Raw genomic sequence first — 19,568 nt, 5'->3', positions numbered from 1 at the left:
CAGTAACACATAATTACTCAATTTTTATTCCCAATGGCTAAGAACAATTAACTTCAGCTATGTGAATAGTCACTTAGCAACCATTCAGTTACATGACTCCCCCCCCCCAAAAAAAAGCTACTTACCTTTTTCTTCCCCTGAACCCACACCCTGCATCCCAGCATCACACACTCATTTTGGGTGCTTTGCAACCAGGCTCACCTTTATAATTGTTTGCAGCATCCACAGTCACATGAAAATAATTTGTGACACTTTTTATTTCTGGCAGAAAATACATATTGGGGAAAATAGATTTGTTTAATGTCCATGGAATTCACTTAATAACCACAAAAATTTCCAAAAAATTGGGTCCAATCACGTGATGCCTCAATTTGTGACCAGAATGATTTAGGGTTGTAGTTCCAGGCTCAATTATGATAGTAACTCAAGGAGTATCTCTAGCTCCTAAGAAACCTAAAAGACAAACTTTTCAATAATATATAATTTGGTAAAAAATCTATGCATGTTCAAATGAAGAAAAAAAGACGTCACATTTTACATTAAAAAATGAATTTATTTAACTTGAAGTTTTTTACAGGGTTCATGAAGTTACACTGGCTGCTGGTGAAACAGTTAAATCCACACAGCAAATATTCAGAGGCAAACTGAACTAGTTTCATCATTCTGTATTATGTATATCTGCTACCAGTGTTCAATTCCAGAAAGCTGGGCATGAGGTCTGCGATCTATCACTCAGCTGAGACACCTTTTACAACTTGGTCTCCCAAGTTAAAACATAAAAACAATTAACAAGAAATGAAAGATAAAACACATTTCAAGAAAGATACAGAGACAGCTAAGCAATGTGCAGATATATAGGCTATCACCATATTACATTCTTATGCTAACATCCTAAGATGCCTTATTGGAAAATGATAGACGGAACAAGATGCTACAGAGAAACCTAGGAAGAAAGTCTCACTGACAGCAGCTAGAGGTAAGAATGAGAAGTGATGAGCCTGCATTGGATTTACCTACGGCAAGAACTTGATGAGTAGAGAACAAAAGTAACCCCAATTCTTTTATTGGAGGGCACCAAAAGTATAAGAGAATCCCCTCTGCAACTTGTACTGCAACAGTTAGAGCATACCTTGTATTGTTGTTTAAAAATCAGAAATTAATCTTATAGTTGTGGCAACAGATATTCACACTAGCATAACTGACAAATTCTTTAGAAATGGTCAAAAAAGGTGAATCTGTCAACATTCAACAGCAACCTTTTACATTCTCAGATGAACAGCATTCATAAATGAGCTGTTGAATGCAGTGTGATTTCTTTCTTTCAAATATTGTCAATTTTAGGATAGTTAGAAAAGGCAGGAAGAGGACAGTAAGGAGAAATAAAAGGGGCCACGTGTCTAGGATCCTTGTCCTTCTGGATCCACACTTCCTTCAGGATCTTCATCATTATATATGTTCTCAGCCTAAAATAGGAGATGAATAGAGAAAGGGAAATATTGACTTGGTAGGCAAAGCAGACCAATTCTGAAGGCAGTTGTTAACCATTCCAACTGAAGAAAACAGATGCAATGGTGTCCTTGGTGCTCTGAGCCTGGTGGTTTGTCTGCAGACTTTCATTATAATTCACCTTGTTTACCCAACAAGGTAACATCAATGTGAATTGCAAGGAAACATCTGCAAGGAAGCCACCAAGCTCAGGAAGCTCAAAGAACTCCACAATTCTTAATTGTGTCAGTGATAGGTAACATTAAGCAGCTTAAATGTGCAACACAGTTTATGTATCTATTATAAGGATTCTATTCTTTCCACAAATACCAGTGATAAATTCCTTTGATTAGCATAAGGCAGGGGTGACAAACTCACATTGTCATGGCAGTGTCACGTGACATATTGGGACTCCCCCCCCTTCACTAAACCAGATGTGGTCATGGCCAGCGTGTGATGCATCCGGCCCATGGGCCAGGAATTTGATAGCCCTGGCATAAGGCAACTTAACAAGCATATCCTAGAAGTGTGCCAAAAGTGGGGGGAAACGCAGGGGGGGTCGTGCGCAGGCATGCTACCCATGTGCGTGCTTTTCCCCTCTGCGCGCAAGACCAGTGCTTCCCCTCTGCATTTTTTCATATTTTTTTGCCCTCCCCAGGCTCCAGAGGCTTCCTAGGAGCTTGGGGAGGGTGAAAATAGCTCCCCCGCCCTCCTAGAGGCTCTCCGGAGCTTCCCTGAAGCCTCGGGAGCACGAAAAACCGGCCCTACAGGCAAATTGGAAGTTCAGGAACGGACTTCTGGTTTGGCCATAGGGCTGTTTTTTGCCTTCAGGGAAGCCTCTGGAGGGCAAAAAATGGCCTCAAAAGAAGGCCAGTCAGCTAGTCAGCGCGCTAGAGCTGACAGGGCAACGCCTCGTGTGCCCTAACAAATGGCTCCGTATGCCACCATGGCACGCGTGCCATAGGTTTGCCATCACAGCCCTAGAATGTCACATTCTTTATATAGACATTACCATAATATTTCCAATATTGCCATAAAATTCTGTGGTCAACATTGTTCATGCAAGGAATGATTAAAAGTTTGCAAACTAACAAAAGTAATGGAACAGTCATCTAAAATTTGCACTTTGGCTTAGCCTTGAAATAATCCGTCAAATACGTACCATTTGCCACACTTGCATTATATTGTCTTCTGATACAGAACAAATTACCCAGGGTTCATTGGGATTCCAGGAGAAGTCAGATATCTTTGCAGTGTGACCCCCGTGAATGAACTAACATCAGAATCAAGAGAAAGTGACGTAAATACACAATAGCAATGGTGCATACTATCAGAAATAGGCTTCATAAAATCCAAGAGACTTGGCCATATAAAATGTATTGATCTTTAATACTTACTTCTATAGGGTACATGAGCAAGCATCATTCAACCATACACTTCACTTTATTTTACTACCTCTTTTACTGTAGATTTGGAAAGCACATCTCAGGACAAAAAAGATCATAACAGAAGGTGGCAAAAGGTTGTTCTGTCAGACTGACTGTAATTTTGGGATAAAAGATGGAGAGGGGAATAATTTCAAACAGGAAAATGTAGCAGAGATAGCACTGTAGTAAGATTAAAGTAGGAAGGATCCTCTCTTGAGCGTGGATTGTTTTCTTGCAGATGTTTCATTACCCAACTAGGTAATCAGTGCTAGTAAGGAGTGGGGTTTGCTTTCAGTTTATATTCTAGTGGCTTATCCTCTGAATATTGGTAGAGGTGGTTTTAGAGGGTCTTTGGTTGGGCTATTTATTGTTGGCTTGTTTGACAGTTCCATGACTGGGTTTATTGTTGATCTGACGTTAAACCTGCAGTAAATCTATGCTCATCAGGATGCTGATTGTTGGTGGGGAGATGTTTTAATCTTTTTGTTCCCTTTTTGCCTCGTTGACTCTCTCTTTTGCACAGAATGTAGATATTGTTTATGTCTATTGATGGCTAGTTTGTCAGTGCCAAGCTTCTAGAAATTCCCTAGCATTCTTGGATTTGGCTTGGTGTAGGTCAGTTTCCAAATTGAAAGTATGGTTAATTGTGAAATTAAAGAGTTTTCACATCTTCTGACTGCTGGTTGGTGTTTATGGATACATTCTGCCAGTCTTCTGTTTGTCCTACATAGTGGCTATTGTAGTCATTACACTGTATGTTATAGATGGCTCCTGTTTTTTCTTCTGGGGCTGCAGGATCTTTTGGTTTTCTTAGGATATTTTGAAAGGCTTTAATTGGCTACGCTGATTCCATCTGGTTGTAGTAGTCTGTTCTCTGTAGAGTTGTAGTAGTCTGGTTGTAGTAATCTGTTCTAGATATATATTAGTCAGGGGTGGGATTCTACCAGTTCAGACCAGTTCAGGTGAACCGGTAGTTCTAACGATCAGCTGGGAGCGAATCGGTTCGGTCCAACAATCAGGTGGGCCCGCCTGCCTACCCCTGCACTATACGGACCTATATCTTCTCACCTGATTCGCACAGCAGAGTGGATTGCCATGCCTCAGCTGTGCTACTCCCCAGCAGTAACGCGGAAGGTAAGCATTCTTAAAACTCTGCACGAGAAGCGCGTGATCACCGAACCAGTTGTTAAACCAGCAGAATTCCACCATTGTTAGTGTTATTCTTTTTAGGGTTTGGGGTGATTGTGCTGTATTGGGTTGAGTGGATTAAAGTACCCACTTACCAGCAATTCAGGTGGACCATCTTCTGCATCCTCGGGAGATTGCTCTTCTCCAATTTTACTAGAAAAGAAGCAGCTGCATTATATAAAAACCATTCCTGATAAAAATTTATACACACATCATTAGACTAATTTGATGCTCACCTCAAATCCCAGACATTTAGTCGGCGATCAGTACCACTGGAGGCCAAAATAGTTTCATTATGTGGTGACCACTGAACCTGTGGAGTAAGATGATGCAAAACACATTGTTGTAGTACAGGTAATCCCCACTTAATGACAACTTGGAACGATTAGGTATTTGGTCAAAAAAAGCTTAATGGCGAATGAACTATTGTGCCACTCCCCTTGAGCAAAAAAAAATGCATTAACCAAATGTTTGCTTTAATTGTAGAACTTTTGAAAGATCTTCTTAAAAACAGCCAACTTGTCAAATGATTAAGAGCAAAGCATTCCATACCCATTATGTGAATTACCTGAAATATTTCATCTTTATGTGACTCAAAGGAATGCAGCTTTAGTTTCAAGTTTCTCAGATCCCACAATGCAACAGTCTGTCCAGGAAGATCAAAACAATTTGACAAATTAAAACATTTACCTTTTATTTCATATATAGCAGTCAATAGAGTGCAAATCATATGTTCAATACCGCTTCAATGCCAAAAAAAAACACCCCTATGTAATATGCTGATTTAAATAGAAAGACCCCTAAACTGAAACCATGAATTTAAAGGCAAAACACTACACATGATTCTAATTAGGTACCTTATCAGCTGATCCTGTAGCCAGGATGAACTCGCTGTAAGGATTGAAAGACAGGCAGTTCACTTCAGCAGTGTGAGCATCCACCGAATGGCTTGGTTTCGAAGTGTTGTTTGAACGGGTGTCCCAGCTTTAAAAAAGAAAGAAAATACAATTTGAGAAACTGTTCTCATAGGGTAGTAATATATACATTGTTGGGTGATTAACAAAACCCTTTTCTCTTTGTAAATAATAATAATAATCCCGAAATTTAGTTTGAGATAAAGAATACTGCTTTGCTTACATCATGAGTTTCTGATCATCAGCAACAGATCCAAAAAGAGATTCATGGAGCAAATGCCAGGAAACATCCTCCACCACAGCTGTATGACCAGTGAAGATAGTTTTAGCATCCACCACTTTCCCTTCCTTTGGAACAGCACTTATGTCCCACAAGCAAATAGTCTTAAACAAGGAGAGAAAGTGTGTTTGGTTAGGATAATTTACCTGGCAATTAATACATGTAATGGGGATGTGCTAACACATAATTACTCACATGATCATCAGATGCACTAAGCAAATGTCCACTAAGATTTGGATTCCAAGACAGACCATAACCTTCTTTTTGATGCCCCCGAAGACGTAGATCTGGATTGCACTCCCCAGAAGGATCTACAAAGAAAGCAATGGCTGAGCAAAAGCACAAATATAATAAAATAATAACTTCTTCTCATTTTTTAAAACATTTAACACTAGGGAAATGCAAATAGCAAGCATATAACTATTGTGAAAAGTATTAATTTTGCTTCAGGTTGGAATTAAAGTAGAGAAAACTTGACTATCTAGTTGATCCACATAATTAAACAGTTACTCAAAATCCTTCCCTAGTAACCACTATCATATGCTATTCCTACTTGCCTGAATGCATAAATGTTACTTTTCAAATAGCAATTATTTGGCATATTATAACTTTCTTAAGATTGTATTTCCAAACAGGAGATGAAAGACATGGAAATAGGCAAAAACCTGGTTTAGATGGATGTTTGGTATAATCAAATACAAGAACATCACTGGATGGAGTTTTTGTGGCAATAATGCAAGGATTCTGAGGCATGTAACGGGCTCTATTCACTTCTCCTTCATGGTTGATCTTTATTTCAATTTCAATTTTTCCACTAACAGATCCAAAGCCGCCAAATTCTGGAAATAAAGATAAGGTTTATAAACTCTACTTTATTGCTCATCGGAGGATATGAATTGAGAACAGAAATATAAAATATAAAAGCTAGTGCAATAATGCAATACAGCAGCCTAAAATACTATTGCTGATTACTAAACTGTGCTCAAGCAAATGTAACATTAAAAGCTTTCCATTGACTTATCTAAAAAAAATCAAAATGCTGACATTTCATATTTATAGTGTTACAATATTTAATATTTTCTATCAGCTCATTATCAATGTTCATTATGAACCTAATTTGTACATAGCTGAATGATTTTAACCCTAACCCATTTGTCAATAAAACCAAAACAAGAAATCAGGTACTGCCAAAAAGTACACACAAGATGCAATTACGCAAACCATGTTTTAAATAATAGGTCTAAACCCACAACTAAAAACTTTCTTACCTCCCTTTTCACTATCATAATGTGAGGCATCAAACTGGGCATCATCATTGGGGAGCTGAACACTGGCTATTACAAGGTGATTTTGCTCATCAGATGTATGTGTCCCAAGAACTAGCCGGTGAATACTGAAATCTTTGCCTTCGGGTCTGTAATGCCATTAAAAAATGAGACCGGGTTGAATTTAAAAGAAAAAAAGAAAAGCTAGACTGATTAAATAGGGTCAGTGAACACTACAAAGAAAAAGCATCCTTTGAGCAATTAATTCTTAAAGTAATAAGAATATTTTGCTAAGAAAAAAAAGCAAGAAAGAGCCAAGAGCTCTGGCTATTTCATACATTTTCAAAAACAAGGCAGGCTATTTATTTGGGGGGGGGGGGTGTAGGAGAAGAGACCAGCCAGATTTCTTCTGCTACACTGGGTAGAAAAAACAAAAAGGAATCTCTTGCAAAATTCTTTTGGGCCCAAGTACCATTCCACACAGGAAAGAGCTGTGTAACTGAATGCCATCTGATTCAGAGAAGGCCAAAAAGGCATTATAAGAAAAGGTATGTGAGAAATAAATTCAAGCAACCTTGGTTCACCTTAGCATTAAGATGAATTAGAGAGGGGCTTTGATAGCTTCCTGTTACAACATTCTAATTATATAAAAGCCTGACCCAAGACTCCACATGATTCCTCTGTCTTGGCTATGCCTATCTTGAAGATTTGACCATTATTTTTCCAGGACTGAGGGTTTTTTTTCTGCAACAGCTACATTTTAGATTGTTTTTGCCAAGCACACCTCAGCCATAATGATTTAGCAAAACTTGTGGAACATGATTTACTCTGATTTAAAATAGGTTTTACTTTTTGTGCTCACCCCTATTTGCTATATGTTAATAAAGAGTTGCAAAAGAAAATTAAAAGTATGGTGAGGACTATTGTGCGCATTTAAGTCTTACCCTCAATATGCACATGTCCGAACTCAATTCCATTCTATAGAACTTAATGCACTGTGCATGAGTATCTGGTAAAGAGGACTAGAAAACTAAATGCATTTATAATTTTATGCAAAGGGAGGGAGCAAGCAGACTGCAAGAAACACATGCAGGCAAAGATTATTGGCACCTAGAGTTAATAAGAGCAAGGTCTTTTCAGTTAAATTAATGCTATAATGGGTATAGCTACTTTTCCAGCATATTTACAAAGTTTCACTTTGCTCAGTACTTATACATGTTAAACTGTAATTCTTAGAAAATTACCTGGTTACATCTGGAAGCCACTGAGCAGTCAAGCTGGGCCATTCTAAGGCATGTGTCATTACAAGGTCGTAAAGAAAGGGAGTATTCTTTTTCCATATTTTATATTCTTCATTGATCACTCGTTCCTCTACTGCATCATCAAAGGCAGCTAAAATATAACATCAATGCAATCCAATTAATTTTACAGTAGCATGAAAAGAAATTATTAGTAAAGTTAATTATTCAGAATACGAGATAGAAGGGAAAAGGTACTTTTTATACATTGCAAAGTATTTATGTACACTCACAACCTTATCAGGAAATGCAAAAAATCTAGTAATTAAACATGCAAGCCTATACTAATGTATAGAGCTTACTATTGACTGGATAATTATCACCGAGACACATTTTTTTCCTGTGATTAGAAATTATTATCCACAATATCAATATTAAAGTTCGGCAGTCTCTTTCACAAGACAGAACACAATATAGGAGGGGGGTCAAATTGTCATTTTTCTTTAATGCTCCGAAAGAAAAGGCGATTCTGGCCTGCAGTACAACAAAGAGCTCCCTCCAGGCTAAGGCCTCCTCCTCCTCGGCTATCAAGCGGTGCTGCTTCCCAGTCCGGTTCGTCTCAAGGAAAGCAACCAAGGCGCGTGGAAGAGCCAGGCCTGTTCACGGGGCTTCTCGCTGCCAGAGCATCCGAGGGGAGCTGACCGGGCTGCGCTGGGCCAACAACGGCAAGAAGCCTCCCCCCCACCCCGTCTCGTCCCCCTCCCCAGGAGCAACCGCCCAGAAAGGCCGAGGCGGAAAAAGGCCCAGCGGCCGGGGGAAAAAACGCCCTCGTTCCTTCCGCCCCCCGGTCGGCGCCGGGGCAGCCATGACATCAGCGTTGCTTCCCCGGAAGGCGGAGACCCGACTGCCGCGGGGCTCAGACCGGCGTGGGATTCAAGTGCCGGGGAAATTGTTGGGGGGGGGAGCGCCAACCCCCCCCCCGCGAGGAAATCGGGAGACCATCGGGGAGCCCACCACCCCCGCCCCGGGATTCCCCCCGGCCAGGCCCCTACCTGAGCCATCGGGCAGCCCGGCCCGCCTCATCCCGGCGAACTCGCAGCCGCCACCGAGGGACCCAGAAGCGCGGACTTGCCGCCGCGGGGGAAGAGTCGGAGAGGGCGGGTCCAGCGCGCGCGGCGTACCCTATTGGGCGGCGTCGGGGATTCGGGGCGGGGCCAGGTGGACCGGCGCCAGGATTGGATGAAGGACTCCTCGTCAGGGCGGGAAGAGAGGGCGGGCGCGGGGCCTGTTCCGGCGGAGGCTTCCCCTCGGGAGAGTGCGGCTCGCCTACCTTCCTTATCCGCCATGATGGCGACTCGTCGAAACGGCGCGTGTGGCGTCGCGGCTCCCGGTTTCCGACGGCTGCCTGTCTGGGCACGCCTCTACCGTTTGGCGAGGCCGCCGCCGGTTCCTTTGCCCCCCCTTTTGGCCGTCGCCACAGAACCGCAGCCGCGCGCGACGCGTTCGCGCCAACGGCAACCAATCGCAGACCCTCACCGCCGCCGCCTCCTCCGCGAATCACGAGCGCGGGAATGGCGGGAGGGGGCGGGGCAGGCAAGGCCACACGCGCGCGCGAGCTCCCCCCTCCGCCGCCATTTTCCACCGAGGAGGGGCGGGAGGATTGTCCGGGAAAGGACCCCCCCCCTTGTCCCTTTGGCCGTCTTCCCAGTTGCCAGTCAGCCTCTCCTTTGCTCGGATCAGGGAGGGGTTTCTCCCCTCCCTTTCGGGATAGCCGGTGAAGCAGAAATCCGGCCGGTAAAGCTGCTTCAGCGGAAGACAAGGGCAGAGCAGCGCCGATTGACAGTGGCAGGGTGAGGTCGGGCCGGATCTGCTGGGACTTGGTTGAGGGGCCTCGGACCACGCCGGGAGTTAGGAACAGGAGCTCCCCCTCCCCCAGTCCATCGGGCCGAGAGGCCGAGGAAGCCCGGGGAAACAGAGCAGCCCGGCCCCATGGCGGACGACGGGCGGGACTACGACTTGACCGAGGCGCAGCAGGGAGTCAAGGCCAAATACCCGGCCATCCAGAAGAAGTACGAATGTGAGTTCGGCTTTAAGAAGAACCGGCGCCCTGCCTCCGCCTTGGCGCTCTTCCTTCATTTATGGCAGATGAGATCCAGAGAGTAAAACGATCTTTGCCTCCTTTTAATTCTTTTCACTTTGTTTTCCATCGGTCTTTGTTCAACTGTAGTTTTTAGCGTTTCTATTTCCCAATCTGGAAAAACATTGCTGAAATTTTGATTTTGAGATGATTACTTTTTAATTAGCAAATCAAAACCTTTAAGTTTGAGGCGCCTATTGTGATTTCTGTAGATTTCACTTTGACTCTTCATTAATTGATTTTATGTATTCTTTTAAAACCACATTTAGATCTGGATCATACGGCTGATGTGCAGTGAGTATTTCCACCTAAGCATATACTCTAATAAATGGAAAGGGGAGGGTTAGGTTATGCAATGCCCTTTCTCTAGTCTTCAGGAAAGAGTTTTTTCATGTCATAATTCCTCATTAGTAACTAATCTTATTGGACTCTGAATATGTTAAACCAGCAAAAAAGTCAACACAGTTCTAGGTTGCATAAACAGAGGGATAGAATCAAGATCATGTGAAGGGTTAATATCATTTTATAATGCCTTGGTAAGACCACACTTCAAATACGGCATCCAGTTTTGGTCACCACGATATAAAAAAGATGTGGAGACTCTAGAAAGAGTGCAGAGAAGAGCGACTAGGGGACTGGAGGCTACTAACCATAATAACCATTCTCCAGACTGAAAGGTCTCCAATTCTATGTGTAAAGGGGAGGAACCAAATATGGAATTCCTATCTGCAAAACAGGAGTTATGTCCCTAAAATACATTTCTTCCCCCCAAAGCTTCTAGTTTAAATCCACTGTATGGGTTTGTACCTGTTGGAAGATTACATCATATAAAAGATTCCTCTGCAGACTGGGAAGAAGAGTGGGTGGGAACAAAGGTTTTTCTAAAGAGCAAGTTATTGTAGAGGTCATTGTTGAGAACATTGAATATAACCCACAGAATTAAAAAGGCAACTACTATTTATTTTTTATTGGAGATCTCAAAATATAAAACATGTACTATTTATCCTGTAAGTCAACTGAATTGTCCTTTGTGATACTCTGGTCTTCAGATTTCTCATCTATATATTTTATTCTGATGCTAGGACCACCCTACCAAGCAGAATTAATTCTAATCAACTTGTAGGTTGCATGCCTGGGGTGATACCTTGGAAGAGGCATTTGAACAATGTGCTATGGCCATGTTTGGCTACATGACAGACACGGAAACAGTTGAACCTCTTGACACAGTAGAAGTGGAAGCGGAAGGTAAGAAAGTATTTTTGGAGCCTGGCTGTTCTAACTAGGCATTCCCCAGAGGTTTTTTCCCACAACATCCACAGGCAGGAAAAAGTTTTAAGAAGATTGCCTTCAATTATATGAGTGTTTTTAAAGGGCAAAATATTAGATGAAGACCTGTCAGTCAATCAGCCCAAAAGAGAAAAAAAAGATTCCAGCACCCCTCCACCAGTATTCGGCAACCAGATCAGCATAGATTAAATATTTGAGGAAGTAAAAGTGAGGTTTTGGCTTTCTTAGGAGAATATCTATGTGTGCACAATTATTGGGCAACTTAATTTGCAGAATTATCATGCAACTTAATGAAAAATAAAAATACCTCTGTTAAAGTGAGAATAATAAACTACTCAAAATGTACAAATAAACATTTCTGACATTTAAAAAAAAATCAGTGACCAATATCCTTCTTGTCAGTAACAGTCATGAGCCTTCCGTACATAGAGTCTGTCAGTTTCTTGACCTACTGACAAATAACTTTTTGTGCAGCAGGAACCACAGCCTCCCAGACACTGTTCAGAGAGATTTTCTGTTTTCCTTCACCATAAATCTCCCATATAAGGGCCCACAAGTTCTCATTAGGGTTTAGGCCAGGTGAAGAAGCGGCCCATGTCATTATTCTTTCATCTTTAAGGCCTTTTACTGGCTAGCTACACAGTGGAGTATCCATGCGATGGAGCATTGTCCTGCATAAAAATCATGGTCGTCTTGAAAGATGCAGACTTTTTCCTGTACCGCTGCTTAAAGAAAGTGTCTTCTAAAAACTGACAGTATGTTTGGAGGTTGATTTTAAATCCATCTTCAACCTAAAAAGACCCAATTAACTCATCTTTAATGCCAGCCCACATCAGTATCCAACCTCCACCTTGGTGGTGTCGGAGCTCCGTGCCCATTACTGATCCAGCCACGGGCCCACCCATCTGGTCCATCAAGAGTCACTCTCATCTCCTCAGTCCACAAAACCTTTGAAAAAACTGTCTCCAGATATTTCTTGGCCCAGGCTTAGTGTTTCAACCTGTGTGTCCTGTTCAGTGGTGGTCGGGTTTCAGCCTCCCTTACCTTGGCCATGTCTCTGAGCTCTGAACACCTTCTACTTCTGGGCACTCCAGGTAGGCGGCAGTTCTGGAATATAACAGCACGGAAGGATAATGGGTTCCTGGTAGCTTCATGTTTGATTCTTCTCAAACCTTTGGCAGTTAAGGTGCGTCTTTTTTCTCTCGACACGTTTCTTGTGATCCTGTTGACTATTTGCAACAAAATGTTTGAAAGTTCTGTGACCACACCCCAATATCTTAGCAACTTCAAGAATGCTGCGTCTCTGTCATTTTTTGACTTTTCAGAGTTAAATCTTTTTTAGCCCATTTTGCTGAGGAAAAGAAGCTGCCTAATAATTATGCACACCTTGATATAGGGTGTTGATCTCCTTAGGCCTCATTACATGAATACACATCACCTGATATGCTTATAGCCAATAAACATTCAAGTTTATACAGCTTGGAGGTGGAAAATATGCATAAAAATGATACGTCCAAAATACTCTTGTTAATAATTGTGCACATGCTGTAAAATAGTTTTTCAAAGTTTTTAAAGCATAATTGTTGATTCCTACAAGTAGGCAGAAAATTTAACTTCCTTTGCATTCAATCAATCCAGGGCAACAAGCAGAAAAAAGAATGTTTTAGCATAGCATGTGCAAGAAAATAATGGTCCCTCCCAGCATGGTTCACAAAAAGATCTCCTTTCATATCCTTTGCCCAGCCTAAAGCTGTTGAGGGTGAGAATTAAGACAGGGAGGAAGAATTCTGCTTTGAAAATCCACCTGTGGTTTCTAACATATTTTTCCATAGGACATGATATGCTCTCTCTTCTCTTTCATTTCCTCGATGAGTGGCTCTATAAATTCAGCGCTGAGGAGTTTTTCATACCCAGAGTGAGTATTAATATTTTTCATCTTAAGAAATATGATACTTTATATACCAGCTCTTTGCAATGATCTTTTTGACCTATTGAATTCATCTATTCTTACGAAGCTGAGGTAGAATCATAAGACTACAACTAGCCAATGAAAAAAATCTAAAGAGGAGCAGGAATGTATTTTGTTAAGGTCCCATTAGTTGCATTCTTCTTGTGAATCAGGGATATAGCATCTTGTTAGATTATGTGAACTGTTCAAGATGCTGGAGCAGACTAAAATATCAGTTTGTAGGCTCTAAGAAAGTTACTGCTTCAGGTATACCTTGATGTATGTAGAAGTGGAGAATTTTTATGCTTGGATTAAGAATCCTGCTACTTGGAGATACTACTGGAGCTGTGTGAAGCCTGTGAAGGTGTATAGATTTCATACTAAGGTTAAATTCCTCCCTGTTTATAGGAAGTGAAAGTGCTTCACATCGACCCAATACATTTCAGGATACGATCTATTGGGTAAGTGAAATTATCCAGTTTAAAATAGAAGAATTGAAGTTCTAAAATCTAAAGACTTTGTGACTTTCATGGAAGATTCTGCAAAGAGTCATGGCGACTAAGTGTCATCTCTCTGCCAGGTTTCTTGTCATTTGTCATGAACATTTGGGAAAGAAAATACACACCATTGGAATCAAATTTGTCTGCCTTTAAATCTGAGTTCCCCCACTTTTCTGGGTCAATGGCCAGGGAAAGGGGGAGAAGAGGGAATGGTTTTGTGTGAGGGCAGGCACTCATGCTTGCACAGATTGTCACACAAGTGGGATTGCGAATGCATAGGCCATAGCCTGGTAGTGGGCTGCGACCCACAGGTTGAGGACCCCTGCTTTAAATGTTCCAGGCGACTTCCCCCTCCTTTGGTGATGACTTTTTAAAAAATGCTTTACCTTCTAATGATTGGTTTCTTTTATTTTCAAGGTGGGGAGAAGAGTTCTCTTTGCAGAAGCATCCCCAGGTATGCTCTAACATGCTTTAACATAGTTATTGTGGACTAGTGAATCAGAGTCAAATCTGGCTTGGTTGAGCATCCTTCTGCATTTCAGGAAAACCATCCTTGCATTATTTGGTCAAAGGCTCATAACTTATATACTCCACATAAAGTTCACTCTAACCTTTCAGCTAAAAGGAAATAATAACTACAAATAGATTCCCCTGAAAACGGCAACTTGGAAAAAAGCAAGCTCTGATATGGTTGGCTTCACACATTACCCTAAGTCAAAGCTCATTTAACTATGATTTACTGAATAAGCCGCACTTGTTTAGGTCCACATAACCACAGTTAAATGACCCATACCTTAGAAACCTCAACAATTAGCAGTATGGCTTTATGTGATTTATACACTCAGAAACTTGACTAGAAAGAGCAAGTGAGTGTACACGCACTGCCTCCAGTTTGCCTAAGTTCCTCCCTTGTTAGCTGTCCTGAGTCTGATCCAGTGCAAAGGGATGCTGTTGCTCAAATATTCACATATGATTTCTGAACTCTGCTCTTGACAAGGATGTTTGAATTCTGCCCGAATAAGCCATGGTTAAACATAGTTTGTTGAATTAACAAGTTATTTACTGTTTTCTTCTTGCTTGTTCATCTCAGGGGACAGAAGTCAAAGCAATCACGTATTCAGCCATGCAGGTCCTGGAAGAAGGAAAAGAAGTTTTTGTCATAATCGATATTTAAACAAAGGTTATTCTGCTGGACGCTTCCTCTGCAGCCGGCCCTTGGAGCCACAGGGATCGTTTTCAGGAGGAACACAGAAGCCAGTCAGTCCAGAAACCCAAAAGCCAGGAGAAAGGAGCATGCGACAGCCATTGAGAAGATAATTTTTCAGTGAAAGCCAGAGATGAAATTGTTAGCTGTTTCATGACAAGATGGAAATGAACTAGGATCAATTATTTTCTTGTTTTAATTTTGCTATTTCCTGCACTTCCCCTTTGGAGAATATGTTGTTGAATATCCATTTGCTTTATGCACTAATTGCAGCCAGTCAATTACACTTAGTCACCCCCTCCCTTATGTAGTCATAAGAAACATTGGAAGATGTAGTTCTCCTGCAACCCTCCTGCAGTCACGCTCTCCATGATCAGGTGGCTGTGAAAGCACAGCTTATATCTTCTGCTCTCCTTGATAAATTCTTTCCTAGCCTCCATGACTGCTTCCAGCGGTGTGGTGAGATAGCATCAGCACTGGTGCAATTATGGTTTGCACAGATGAGAAGTTATCAAGAGGATCTGCTACTCACACTGTTGGAGAACGTATGGCATGGTTAAAACAAGTAGTCCACAGATATTGACGAGAACACATAAGTTGCGTCATACAGATAGTTCTTGACTTATGACAGTTCAATTAACGACAGTTCAAAGTTATGATGGGCTCAGAAAGTCTTCACACTTATGACCATTAGTACATGGTCATGTAATTGCATGATTGAGGTTTGCCATCTTTCCAGCCAGTTTGTGGCAAGCGGTGTCAGTTGTGGAAGCTGGATCTCTTATCAAATGCAATGATTGTAAAATTGGGTCCAATTAGTTGATGAGTTGCTTTACAACCGCACTAACGTATTACAGAAAGTCCAACCCCAGTTGTGATTGTCAATCGAGGACTATCGCTCAAATGTCAACCAAAATCAGAGCTATGGTGGTCTTATTAAAGCTAAGAAATGTCTTTGTATAAAATAATACGTAAAGAATGTATATTGCGTGCATCCTGTGGTGGAGAACTGGGTTGTCAAGCATGAGCTGAGTGTTTGAAGTCTCCCTGAAGCGACTCAGTAGTGTTGAGGTCATGAGACTGACAGCCACTCCAGAACTCTTGCCCTTTTTGGGGAGGTCACTGTCATGTTGGGAAGTCCAGGTGGTGCCCGTGTGCAGCTTTGGAGCTGATGAATGCAAATTGTCATCCTGTATTTTCTGATGAGATGTTGTCTTCCTCTTGCCATTGATTTGGACTGCTGCCGAATCTCCCCACCCCAAAGCAACAGAGACCCACCCCCAGGCTTCCTGGGAGGGTTGGGTCTGCGTCTCCACAGGGATTCCTCTGCAAGTGTTTATGTCCATTTGCGGCTATAATGTTCAATTTTGGCCTCATCGTCCCAGACGATTTTGTTCGGGAGGTTTCAAGGCTCCTCCAGATGCCGTCTGGCATATTGCAAGTGAGCTGCTTTGGGCGTTGGTGCATCGACGGCAACCCTGCCCATGTCCCATTTTTGTTCCAGGAGCTCCTTGCTCCTCCTGAAGCAGCCACACTGCTGCTCTGAGAAGCCTCTGTCCCCATGGAAGCCGCTTCTGGGGTTTTCCTTCCAGCCCAGCAGATCTTGCAGCAGTTTTGTCTGACATCTTTCTTGGTCTACCCAGCTGGCTCAGTATTCGCAGAGCCCCTCATTCCCCACTTCTGGGTCAGAGTCTGAGCGGCACCGTTTGGCATTTTCAAATCTTTGGATCTCTTTTTAGATCCTTTTCCTGACTATGAAGTGGAGTTGCCTCTCCTCACAAATCCTTTCGCTTTCCCCCGGCTTCTCTAAGCGACACAGTCCTGGATTTATTTTTTTTAATGCATGAGTGTTTCTTGGGACCAAAGAAACTCATTGACTGCTGTTAAACGAGAAAGTTCTGGGTTCAAGTGTGACTTGAGTTATGAAGGAGCACATTGAACAACTGTTTGGAGTGGAGGATGGTTTATTAGGCTACTCTTGAAATTGGCACAGGCAAAAGGGGCAGTAAGGTTTCTAGTAAAGTCGTCCCAGTGTTTGAAAGGTGCAGACAGAGAGGTGGGAAGTTTGGTAGAAGGAATGCCATCCTTCCTTATTCTTTATCTAGGTCTTTGGTTGTCTGGTGTTGAGGGGAAAACATCTTGTGTATCCTGGGAGATTGTCTTTCCTATTAAGAAACCGGCACTTATCAACTTCTTAAAGGGAAAGCAGCACTGCATTTCAGCCTCCACCTCAATCTAGCCTGAAGGGATTGGGGGGGGGGGTGTTCTTCTGCAACCTTCAGCTTCTTTCTAATGGTTGGTTATTAGCTGGAGAGTCAGGAGAGATGATCTGCCTGTGAAATGCACATGAGGGCTGGCATGGATGGTATTTTCCCCCTTTTCCCCTCCTGTTATGTTTCCACAATACACTAATTACACTGAAACAAGGCATAGATACTTGCCGCTGACTATCACGCCCAAATAATCAAGGGTATGCAAACTTTTGAACAGGGCTGTTTTATTATTTCCTTTATTGCTATGGTTTATTTAATGATTGCACTATGATAGTTTATATTTTAATCACATTACAAATAAATATATTTTATTTGCTTGTTTATATTTACTTCCAAAATGATCCACATCTTACAAATTTTGCAAGGCATACGTAAGTTTACGAGCATAATTTATAAGACTTGGGGAAAATAACTGGTTTGCTACAGGAGAGGTACAGATATAATTAGGACTGCAAGAAAAACAATTGCAACTGGCCTGCCTACCATTGAGGACCTGTACCTTGTGCTGGTCAGAAGGGCTGAGAAAATACCCCGTCACTTCCTGGACATAAACTGGCTCAACTCTTCCAGATGCCGCTATAGAGCATTGCAAGTTAAAACCACCAGACCCAGAGTGTTTTTCCTTGTGCAATTGCTCTGCTGAACAACTAATTTCCACAGTACTGTAGTCACATGCAACTTCATTTAATAACCAGGAAAGAAACCACTCAGCTCCATTTGTTTGAAATTAAGTGTACTTTTACTAATTACAAATGAACAGTTGCGAAGCTAAGTGAATCTGTTAATTAGGCGCGAAAGCAAAGAATATCGTATAATTCAATCCCCTCCCCTTGGCACCCCAGTCCATAGTCCAATTATAATTCACCCAACAGTCAGGTGGGAGATATCTTCAAAAAACATCACCAGGATGGAATGCTGGACAGTTAACCTTGGCGGGAAACTCCCTCCACATGCGCAGTAAGATGGTCAGATTAGTGTCTGGAATCTTCCTCCAGCACATAATGATTCCCTTCCCAAATACCATGCCCCCCCTCCCTGTTTCAATGACAGCCGAAGCAGCAGCAAAGCAGAGGCTGACATCCGGCCCTCCTCCAGAAAAGGGTGGTCAGACCTGCAGAAACAAAAAACACAAACAAACCGACAGACAACAACACAAGAGGAAGGGAGAAAAACAAAAGAAAGGAAAATTAGGAGACTGTCCAATAATCAGGGCTTGTCAGGATAGGCAGAGTAGAACTTGCGGAGCAGACGAGGCGCCCGAACATGGGATCCATCAACCCATTCAGTGTGAGACGGGAGAAAATGCTTCCAAGCCACCAGGTACTGGACACAGTTTCGCCGTTTACGAGAGTCCAAAATCTCACGAATCTCGAAATGCTGCTCTCCCTCTATCAAAACCGGTGCAGGTGGAGGAGGGAGAGGTGTTCTCGAAGAAGTGTGGAGAGGCTTCAGGAGATTAACATGAAAAACAGGGTAAACCCGGTTGAGATGCTTAGGCAACTGGAGACGGACGGAAACAGGGTTGATGATCTTGACAATGGGAAACGGGCCAACATACTTGGGGCCCAATTTCTTCGACTTCTGGGGTGTCTGAAGAAATCTAGTGGATAAATAAACTTGATCACCAACTTTGTACTCATAGGGCTTAGTCCGTTTCTTATCAGCCTGTTTCTTATGAGCACAGTGCGCAGCATCTAGAGTCTGGAGAGCCAAAGGCCAAACGGCCCGAAGGCGATCACTCCACTCGGACAGTGAAGACACCTGCGGCTGCTCGCAAGAAATCTCGGGAATGGGTACAAAATCTTGGCCGTACACCACACGAAAAGGGGTAAAGCCAGTATTGCTGTGCATGGAATTGTTGTAAGCCACCTCAGCGTGAGGCAACAAATCCACCCAATCATCTTGCTGGTAGTTGATGAAACAACGAAAATATTGTTCCAGCACAGAATTAGTCCTTTCGCAAGCCCCATTAGTTTGAGGGTGGTGGGAGGAGCTTAACCCCTGGGCGGAGCCAATCCTCTTGAGAAACTCTTTCCAGAATAGGGAGATGAACTGAACACCCCTCTCCGAAATGATGTGGTCGGGTACCACATCACTCAATCCCGACAAGACTGAGTGGCTATTGATGCTCGCTCCCAAAGATTGGCTAACTATTCCATCTCTCAGGCTGGGGGGTGAAATTATACGCCCCTCAGAGAGGGCCCGCAATTTGGGAGTCCTCCTAGATCCACAGCTGACGTTAGAACATCATTTGTTGGCTGTGACCAGGGGGGTCTTTGCCCAGGTTCGCCTAATGCACCAATTGTGACCCTACCTGGACCGGGAGGCACTTCAGATAGTCACTCACGCCCTCGTCACCTCAAGACTGGATTATTGCGGCTTCCGGTGGGCGGGCCTGACAGAGAGTTGCTATCTCTAACAG

General features: G+C 42.7%; 2 protein-coding genes across 4 annotated transcripts; one reads left to right on the top strand and one right to left on the bottom strand.

Annotated features, from left to right (window-relative positions):
• Nucleotides 1-532: 532 nt before the first annotated feature.
• RBBP4 (RB binding protein 4, chromatin remodeling factor) lies at nucleotides 533-9,278 on the bottom strand. Of its 2 annotated transcripts, none has more exons than XM_014068775.2 (12): nucleotides 9,128-9,278; nucleotides 7,804-7,951; nucleotides 6,563-6,708; nucleotides 5,960-6,133; nucleotides 5,490-5,605; nucleotides 5,238-5,398; nucleotides 4,958-5,084; nucleotides 4,669-4,746; nucleotides 4,337-4,413; nucleotides 4,196-4,253; nucleotides 2,648-2,758; nucleotides 533-1,463 (listed from the first exon to the last, which is right to left on the bottom strand). In XM_014068775.2, the coding sequence occupies exons 1-12, from the start codon at nucleotides 9,141-9,143 to the stop codon at nucleotides 1,398-1,400; spliced, it is 1,278 nt and encodes a 425-aa protein (XP_013924250.1). In that variant the 5' UTR covers nucleotides 9,144-9,278; the 3' UTR covers nucleotides 533-1,397. The 2 variants fall into 2 exon arrangements, with proteins under 2 accessions (XP_013924250.1, XP_013924249.1); XM_014068774.2 differs by lacking the exon at nucleotides 9,128-9,278 and adding an exon at nucleotides 8,850-8,994.
• A 135-nt stretch (nucleotides 9,279-9,413) lies between these two features.
• TSLIG1 (tRNA splicing ligase complex subunit 1) lies at nucleotides 9,414-15,059 on the top strand. Of its 2 annotated transcripts, XM_014068779.2 has the most exons (7): nucleotides 9,414-9,874; nucleotides 10,204-10,228; nucleotides 11,058-11,179; nucleotides 13,054-13,136; nucleotides 13,578-13,630; nucleotides 14,087-14,123; nucleotides 14,760-15,059. In XM_014068779.2, the coding sequence occupies exons 1-7, from the start codon at nucleotides 9,787-9,789 to the stop codon at nucleotides 14,841-14,843; spliced, it is 492 nt and encodes a 163-aa protein (XP_013924254.1). In that variant the 5' UTR covers nucleotides 9,414-9,786; the 3' UTR covers nucleotides 14,844-15,059. The 2 variants fall into 2 exon arrangements, with proteins under 2 accessions (XP_013924254.1, XP_087584363.1); XM_087728237.1 differs by lacking the exon at nucleotides 9,414-9,874 and having other exon boundaries at nucleotides 9,959-10,228; nucleotides 11,017-11,179.
• Nucleotides 15,060-19,568: the final 4,509 nt, after the last annotated feature.

This window comes from Thamnophis sirtalis, unplaced genomic scaffold (genome assembly GCF_051295495.1).
Source record: "Thamnophis sirtalis isolate CommonGarterSnake01/CBP01778 unplaced genomic scaffold, rThaSir2_p1.2 scaffold_13, whole genome shotgun sequence".
In the NCBI taxonomy this organism is placed as follows: domain Eukaryota; kingdom Metazoa; phylum Chordata; class Lepidosauria; order Squamata; family Natricidae; genus Thamnophis; species Thamnophis sirtalis.
Note: the sequence above shows the minus strand (reverse complement) of the source record. Positions and strands in the feature narration are given on the sequence as shown.

What these genes read in the sequence shown, in the direction of transcription:
- RBBP4 (XM_014068774.2), bottom strand. Translation starts at nt 8,880, where the DNA reads ATGAGGCGGGCCGGGCTGCCCGATGGCTCAG. An exon ending in CGGGCTGCCCGATGGCTCAG is followed by an intron (nt 7,952 to 8,849) that starts GTAGGGGCCTGG and finishes GTTATATTTTAG; the next exon opens with CTGCCTTTGATGATGCAGTA. An exon ending in TGGCTTCCAGATGTAACCAG is followed by an intron (nt 6,709 to 7,803) that starts GTAATTTTCTAA and finishes ATGGCATTACAG; the next exon opens with ACCCGAAGGCAAAGATTTCA.
- TSLIG1 (XM_014068779.2), top strand. Translation starts at nt 9,787, where the DNA reads ATGGCGGACGACGGGCGGGACTACGACTTGACCGAGGCGCAGCAGGGA. An exon ending in CATCCAGAAGAAGTACGAAT is followed by an intron (nt 9,875 to 10,203) that starts GTGAGTTCGGCT and finishes AACCACATTTAG; the next exon opens with ATCTGGATCATACGGCTGAT. An exon ending in TTCAGGATACGATCTATTGG is followed by an intron (nt 13,631 to 14,086) that starts GTAAGTGAAATT and finishes TTTATTTTCAAG; the next exon opens with GTGGGGAGAAGAGTTCTCTT.